The sequence below is a fragment of the Echinops telfairi genome, unplaced genomic scaffold (assembly GCF_000313985.2).
Source record: "Echinops telfairi isolate 266 unplaced genomic scaffold, ASM31398v2 ScPeMD7_7459;HRSCAF=8497, whole genome shotgun sequence".
NCBI classification, from domain to species: Eukaryota; Metazoa; Chordata; class Mammalia; order Afrosoricida; family Tenrecidae; genus Echinops; species Echinops telfairi.
Window position 1 is genome coordinate 1,839,265 of NW_022111359.1, and position 7,441 is coordinate 1,846,705.

The window sequence follows — 7,441 nt, forward strand, 5'->3', positions numbered from 1 at the left end:
TGTAGCCCTGCTCCCGTGAAGATTTAATAGCCTCAGGAAGCTTTTATATTATAGGGTTGCCATGAGTGAGAAGCGACTAGATGGTACTGGGTTTGTGATAGAATCGGAGCTGCTTGGCTTATTTGTTGCTCCTCGGCGTCACGCCGGGCGGTGGGGCGCCCAGAATGCGGCTGGAACCAATGGAGTCTTGTATGCTGGATGTGTGAGGGGGTATTGAGATGACAGGGGTGTGGTCTCACCTGCCTGTGGCCCTAGAAGGGACTGTGCTCTTAGCCAGGGCACCTTCCCTCCGTCCCCTGTCGCCTCAGCTGTTGACTCTCCAGAAGACCAGGAGTTTGTATCTTGGATTGTGTGGCAGCCCTGCTGGCCCTGAGGAGCCCTAGGGCTATGGTGGTTAACGCGTGGGGCTGCTAACCCACAAGATCAGTGGTTCGAACCCATCTCTACTCCACCAGAGAAAGAAGGGGCTTTCTGTTCCCATAAAGTTACAATCTCGGAAACCTACAGGGGGTAGTTCGACCCTGCCCTACAGCCTTGCTGTGAGGTGGAATCCACCTGAGGGCAGTGAGTTTGGCTTTGGTTTAGTGGCACCTGGGTTGCTAAGCACAAGGTCAGCGGTTCAAACCCACCAGGCTCTCCGAGAGAGGGTCGAGGAGGCTGTCTGCTCTGGGAACGATGAGCAGTTTGGAAAACCCTGTGTAGGGTCGCTGTGCTAGGGACTGGCTTTGTTCTGGGCGCCACCCGTTGCCCTTCTCTGCAACCTGTGTGCATGCACCAACTTAGAGCATGAGTCGGAACCGACTCTGGGGTGCCTAACAGCAGCCACCCCCTGCCTGTGGGTTGGCAGTTTGAGTGCACCCAGCAACACTGTGGAAAAAAGGCCTGGTGACCTTCTGTAAAAGGCTAGCACCGAGAAACCCCCATGGAGGGGAGCAGCTTTGCTCTGTAATGCGTGGACTGCGGTGAGTGGGCATCAGGCGAGAGACTGTGTATGAGTGTGGAGGGTGTCAGGGACTGGAACTGTGGATCTGTGAGGCCCGCCCGCCTGCAGGGGCTGGGAACGTTGCCGCTGGTCCGTCCGCCCTTTTCTTTCTTTCTCCCATCATGATGGCCTACAGCAGTGGTTCTCAACCTTCCTAACGATGCGACCCTTTAATGCAGTTCCTCGTGTTGTGGTGACCCCCAACCATAAAATTATTTCCATTGCTACTTCGTAACTAATTTTGCTACTGTTATCAATTTGGCCGACCCCTGTGAAGGGGTCCTTTGACCACGAAAGGGGTTTCAACACACAGGTTGAAAACTGCTGGCCTAGAGGCAGGGCTTCTCCTTTGGGGAATCATCTCACCTTTTCCTCTTGAAGCCTTCTGTTGGTTTGGATGCCCCCCCCCGCCCCCCAGTTACTGGAGTGGCCCACTGTTCTTGGAAACTGAAGTACCTGCCTCGCAACACCCAGAGGAGGAACAGGGGCACTGGGCACCCCAGCACACTTCCGGGGCCTCGGCCCCCTGAGTCTTAGAGTGACTTCTGTAGCCCAGTCTGCCCTCAGCCCTGCTGACCAGGGCTGGAGCTGCTCTGAGGTGGGGCTGTGAGGCTGTCCTGTAGGGTGTGGAGTAGTGTCCCTGGTCTCCACTCAAGGGACAGTTTAAGGCGACACCCCCCCACTCCGATGACAGCCACCGATGGTCTCTGAGGACCGCTGCTACAAACAGCCAGGAGCCTTGGTGGCACACTGGCCAAGGGCTTGCTGGTGGTTTGAACCCCCAGCTCCTCGGTGGGAGAGTGAGGCGGAGTCTTGAAATCCCCTGGGCAGTCCTTTGCCCTGTAGGGTCGCTGTGAGTCCTGACTGACTCCATACTACCCTACCCGTTTGCTTCTCTCACTTGTGCTGCTGCTGCCTTGCAGTAGATTCGATCCCCTCTTTCAACTGCTGACCTGTGAAGTTTGCATCCTGTTTGGGGGACTCGGGGGCTCCCTGGAGCAGTCCACGTCCCCAGCTCTTTGGAGACCACCTGGGTGCTGTAGTCTAGGGCCTCCTGTCCTATGGCCTCCTGTCCTATGGCCCACCTAGCTCTGATCTCCAGCGGCGGGCCCTGAGGGGACTGGCATAGTTCTCTGCCACGGGAGACTCCCATGAGCCATCTTGTGGGCCCGAGCCTGCCAGCATGCCCCCGGGGGCTCTGCGCCCGCACAGCTCTGGCCCCTGCAAAGCCCGCGGTCATCCAGTGGGGCAGGGTGGAGTGTCTTCTTCAGGTTTCCGGGGCTGTAAATCTTCACAGGAGCAGACACTGTCGCCTTCTCCCTCGGGGCTGCTGGGCTCGAACCGCCTTCCCAGGGGCTAGCAGCCCAGATTCTGCCCTCTTTGGCAGTTCAGACAGGGGCTGGGCCCTCCTCCAGTGTGGCCGCCTTGTGAGGTGTGGAGCCAAGCTCACTGTGACGCCACTGTGCCGCCACTGTGCCACCAAAGTGCATTTTCTGGGAGAAATTCTAGGGAGAGTCACCCCCTTCTGTTGTCCCCTGCCTTCTTCCTCAGTGGTCCCTCCTCCTGTTGTGTCCTCTGTGGTTACGTGGCCTCCTGCTCAGACTGAGGGCCCCCCCTTGCACTGGGAAGCCTCCTGGTGGCCCAATGCTCAGCCACTCGGCTGCTAACCAGGGAGGGGGCTGCTTCCACCCGCCCAGCAGCCCAGGAAACCCTGGGGGCCGCCCCCTCTGTCTTGGGGTCCTGAGTGTAACCGCCGATGGCACTCAGCACCGTCCCCAGTGTGACATCTGGTATGAGTGACCACTGTCCCCATTTCCAAGCCAGGCCACCTTCTGAGGTGTTGTGGACGTGAATTTTCTTTGCAAGGGGGAGGGAGTTGCAGGTCTCACCCTCTCAGGCCTCTGACCACTTGCCCCTCCCCTCCCCCACCCCCACTGGGAGCTGCTCTCTGGCCTGACAGGACCTCAGAGCCCCAAGATGCATCCTGTGTATGTTTCCTGAAACGGATTTGTGTTTCCGCTGCTGGACCCTGTCCCCTGGCCCTGAAATCCCGGCCTCGCCTGCCCCTCGGGGCACCCAGTTGGCCAGGCCCATTTGCTCTTAGTCTTTTCTCTGGCTGCTCTGCTCCCCACAAGGGTTGCCTCACGGGTGGGGGCCAGACAGCCCTGCACAGCGCTGTTAGCAGCCTGCACAGGAGGGCTGGCTGACGACCATGCCATCCTGGTCCAGGACAAGGGGCCTGCGTGCCCCCCATGCGGCTTCACACGGTGGTTGAAGTTGATCCTTAGAACACCCAGTCGTGGTGACCCCTGTGTGTGTCAGCCAGGACTGCCCCTGTTAGGTCCTCAGCTGCCCAGATCTTGGGGGCTCAAGGCTAGGCCTGTCTTCTGAGGCTCATCCTAGGTGGGCTCCTGCCCCAGCCTTTGGTGGGTGAGTGGCCCAGCTCACTAGCTGCAGGTGTCTCTGGAGGCCAGGAGTTGGGAGTCGGGGTGGGTCTTGTCAGGCATGATGAGGTTAACAAGGGTCCTTTGGGTCAGTATAAGAAGGGTCTCATCTCCCTTACTTCAGGGCTGTCCAGGATTAGGGGTGGTGGTGGGGGTAAGGGGGTGATGTCCTGTCGTTGGGCTGTCGAGGCTCCATCGCTTGGATCTCTGGCGAACTCCGGCATCCCGTGTCTCCGTTTCTGTTCAGTGCCAGAGGGACCACTCTTGTACAGGGTCAGGACCCATCTTAACCTCAGCATATGGGGTCCATCTCATGCTTAACCTCAGCATACTTGCCAGGACCCTGGGGGGACACAGACCCAGGAAGAGTGCTGGCCTGAAGGGCCTGGCCAGCAATCCTGGGGTGAGGGCCTCCTCTGGGGTGCCAGCCAGCCGCTCCCTCTCCCCTGCAGAGTTTCGCACTGTGTGGCACCGCGGCATGCGGCTGCCAGCCTCCAGAGGGCGCAGCTTGGACCGCGATGGGGCCGGGCCGCAGCCTCCTAACGGGGCTCTCTTCTGGGGCGGAGGCCGGAGCACCCCCGCCGCCCCCTGCGGCGCCGCCCACCCGCCATGAACGGCCTGTCGGTGAGCGAGCTCTGCTGCCTCTTCTGCTGCCCGCCCTGCCCTGGCCGAATCGCTGCCAAGCTTGCCTTCCTGCCGCCAGAGCCCACCTACTCGCTGGTGCCTGAGCCCGAGTCAGGGCCTGGTGCCACCCCCTCCGGCCCCCTTCGGGCTTCAGCTGGCCCTCCGGGACGCTGGAAGCTGCACCTGACGGAGCGGGCTGACTTCCAGTACAGCCAGCGGGAGCTCGACACCATCGAGGTCTTTTTGACCAAGAGCAGCCGCGGCAGCCGTGTCACCTGCATGTACGTGCGCTGCGTGCCCGGTGCCAGGTGAGCTGGGGGCCCAGGGCCCTCCCACAGAGGGTCAAAGGGTGGGCACTCTTCTCCCAAATCCCAGCGAAGGAAGCCACAGGCCAGTGTAGAAGGAGGGGATGTCCACTGCTGGACCCAGTGCTCGCCTGTCCAGGAAACTCTCCCAGGTCTTGGGGACCCTGAGCTGTGTCTCCTTAGCAAGTCTTCACCCCACCCCACCCTACCCTCAGTCGCGCAGACCAGCTCTTCAGGCCACGGGGCAGCAGCTGTGGTTTGCTCAGCTGGACGGGCTGCTGGGGGACAGGAAGGGCTGCTGAGCATCCAGCCCCCACTTGGGCCCGGACAGCCTTGCAGCCGTGCGCTTGCTCTGGGACACAATCGGCTGTGTCTGTCCCCTCGCTCTAGGAAGCTCTGGGCAGCAAGGGCCTCAGTGGCAGCTGCCAGGAGGGCGGGTGACCCATGGGGTGAGGCAGTGGCTGTGGGGGACAGAGCGTGGTGCCTGTGCCCCAGGTACACGGTTCTCTTCTCCCACGGCAATGCGGTGGACCTGGGTCAGATGAGCAGCTTCTATGTGGGCCTGGGCACGCGCATCAACTGTAACATCTTCTCCTACGACTACTCCGGCTACGGCGCCAGCTCGGGCAGGCCCTCGGAGAAGAACCTCTACGCCGACATTGACGCCGCCTGGCAGGCCCTGCGCACCAGGTGACCTGGCTCCCGGCTGCAGATGCGAAGGCTCAGGCCAATGTCCCTGGTGGGCTGCCCAAAGGTGGGGCAGAGGGCGAGGCTTGACCATGGTTCACTTACGTGGTGTGCCAGCTCAGGCCAGATGGGGCTAGCTGGGTGTCCACGAGGGTCTGAGTAGGGGGAAAGGGTGGCCCTGGAAGTTGGCACAGGGCAGATCCGGTCGGTGTGATAGCTCCCCATGGTACAGCCTCTTGGCCTGTGCCAGTCTCACCACAGACCCAACCTTGAGCTCTCCGAGGCCCTAGTGACCAACACTGGCTCCTCCTGACCAGTCATAACCCAGCACTGTGGTGTTTCCCCCTTCCAGCTCTGGCTGGGGGGCACAGGTGTGCAGCAGTCAGCCCTGGGGAGGCAGCAGCCAGTTGTTGGAGTGATGTTCAGACATCCCTGGTGCTCAGGGCTCTGGGGACACACCCGGTGCCCAGTCCCCAGCCTCTTGGAGCCCCTCCCCTAGTCCACAGGGTAGGGCATGAAGACTGCTTGCCTCCTGTCCTCTGTGGATGGCGAGCACCCTGACCTTTCAGAAAAGCAACCTCTGCCCCAGCAGTTGGGGGAACAGTGGCACTCCTATGTGGGGCCTCATTGTCCGTGCAGCCTGGAGCTAGGTTCAAGTTCAACAGAGGTGGCTAGGATGGCTGGCTGAAGAGTGCAGGGCTGCAGGTGTTGGCCTGAGGGAAGTAGAGACCTAACCCTGGTCCCTGTCCACTCCGGGCTTGGACAGGCCTGAAGCCTCAGGAGCGAACTGGGTACTGCACCTTGAGGTCCCAGGCCCTGCCTATCTAGCGGGTTAGGTGTTCCTAGAGGGGGGAGGGCCCAGCCATTGTAAGGCCCAAGCACTAGACACCCAGGACCCGGCCAGGTGGGAGGAGGCAGCTGGACACAGCACCCCTAAAAGTTTCGGGCAGAGGTGCAGACGCTGCCCCCAGGTGTGGCCAGAGGGTGCGCTAATCCCAGGGCTGGGAGGAGGCCGTGCATCTGCGTGCCTGTTGCCCTCTGTGGGTGGGTGAGAGGGAGCCCCCCAAGCGCTGACCCTGCCCCGCACCAGGTATGGCATCAGCCCGGACAGCATCATCCTGTATGGGCAGAGCATTGGCACGGTGCCCACCGTAGACCTGGCCTCGCGCTACGAGTGCGCTGCTGTGGTGCTGCACTCCCCGCTGACCTCGGGCATGCGCGTTGCCTTCCCCGACACCAAGAAGACCTACTGCTTCGATGCATTCCCCAAGTGAGTGGGGGCGGGGCGGGCAGGGGGCGAGGGCAGGGACGCGCGGCGCGGAGGTGTGATTTCGCCCCCAACCCCACCCGCAGCATTGAGAAGGTGTCCAAGATCACGTCGCCCGTGCTCATCATCCACGGCACCGAGGACGAAGTGATCGACTTCTCGCACGGCCTGGCGCTCTACGAGCGCTGCCCCAAGGCCGTGGAGCCCCTGTGGGTGGAGGGCGCAGGCCACAACGACATAGAGCTCTACAGCCAGTACCTGGAGCGCCTGCGCCGATTCATCTCCCAGGAGCTGCCCAGCCAGCGCGCCTAGCTGCCAGCCGGCCTGGACCTCAGCAATAAGGACCTGCCCCATCTGCCGGCCGGCGGGGCTGCATGAGAACCCCGCCACATTCCTGCCCACCCGGCAGCGCACTGACCCCTGTGGGGCGGCGCCAGGGCCGCGGACAATGTACAGGCGATGGAGCTACACACTCCTTTCCTTTTGGAAGCATAAGAAAAAGAGCCTCAAAAATTAAAGATTTAAAGTTTTCAGGCTCCTCTCTTGCTTCCATTGCTGGGCTCTTCCACCCCACTCCCATTCCTAAGGTCTCCCTCTGCTCCACCTCTGGGGGTGAAGGAGGGTGGCGGGCCAGTGGGCCCAGCACCCGGTCTGCGGGGTTCCCTCCCAGGGCAGCTGCCCATAGCTTTCACAGATGGCCTCTTGCCCACCCTTTGAGTCACCACTGCAGAGGGGACAAAGCACACCTGAGGCCTAGGTCCCCAGGACAAAGCCAAGCACCTCCCTTTGCAAATCCGAACGGACTCCAGTGGAGTCCTGGCGGCTCCCAGCTTGTCCCCAGAGAAAGGGCCGGATGCCCAGGCCGGGTCACTGGCTGTGATTCTGCCACCCAGCCCAAGACCTGAGTTTCAAATTTTCCCACGATATGCCAGGCCCGCCCTTCCGTCCGCGGCACTTCCTGGGGGGCGGGCCAGGTCCCTCTCTAGTTTCTGGGATGCTCTTTGCCATCTGTTGGGGAAAGCTGCCCCAGCAGGCCAGCCGCTGCCCACCTAGCAGAGGGCAGAGTTGAGGCCGGGTCCTAAAGGCGCGGGCCCTTTAAGGGGGCGGTGCCTCCGTCCGGGGCGGAGATGCC

The 7,441-nt window shown here is 61.8% G+C and overlaps 1 protein-coding gene across 1 annotated transcript; it reads left to right on the forward strand.

The window, feature by feature from the left end:
* Window positions 1–3,615: 3,615 nt before the first annotated feature.
* Window positions 3,616–6,842, forward strand: ABHD17A (abhydrolase domain containing 17A, depalmitoylase). The gene is made up of 4 exons (XM_004716979.2): window positions 3,616–4,358; window positions 4,851–5,045; window positions 6,133–6,312; window positions 6,396–6,842. The coding sequence occupies exons 1-4, from the start codon at window positions 4,036–4,038 to the stop codon at window positions 6,619–6,621; spliced, it is 924 nt and encodes a 307-aa protein (XP_004717036.1). The 5' UTR covers window positions 3,616–4,035; the 3' UTR covers window positions 6,622–6,842.
* The last annotated feature ends 599 nt before the right edge of the window (window positions 6,843–7,441 follow it).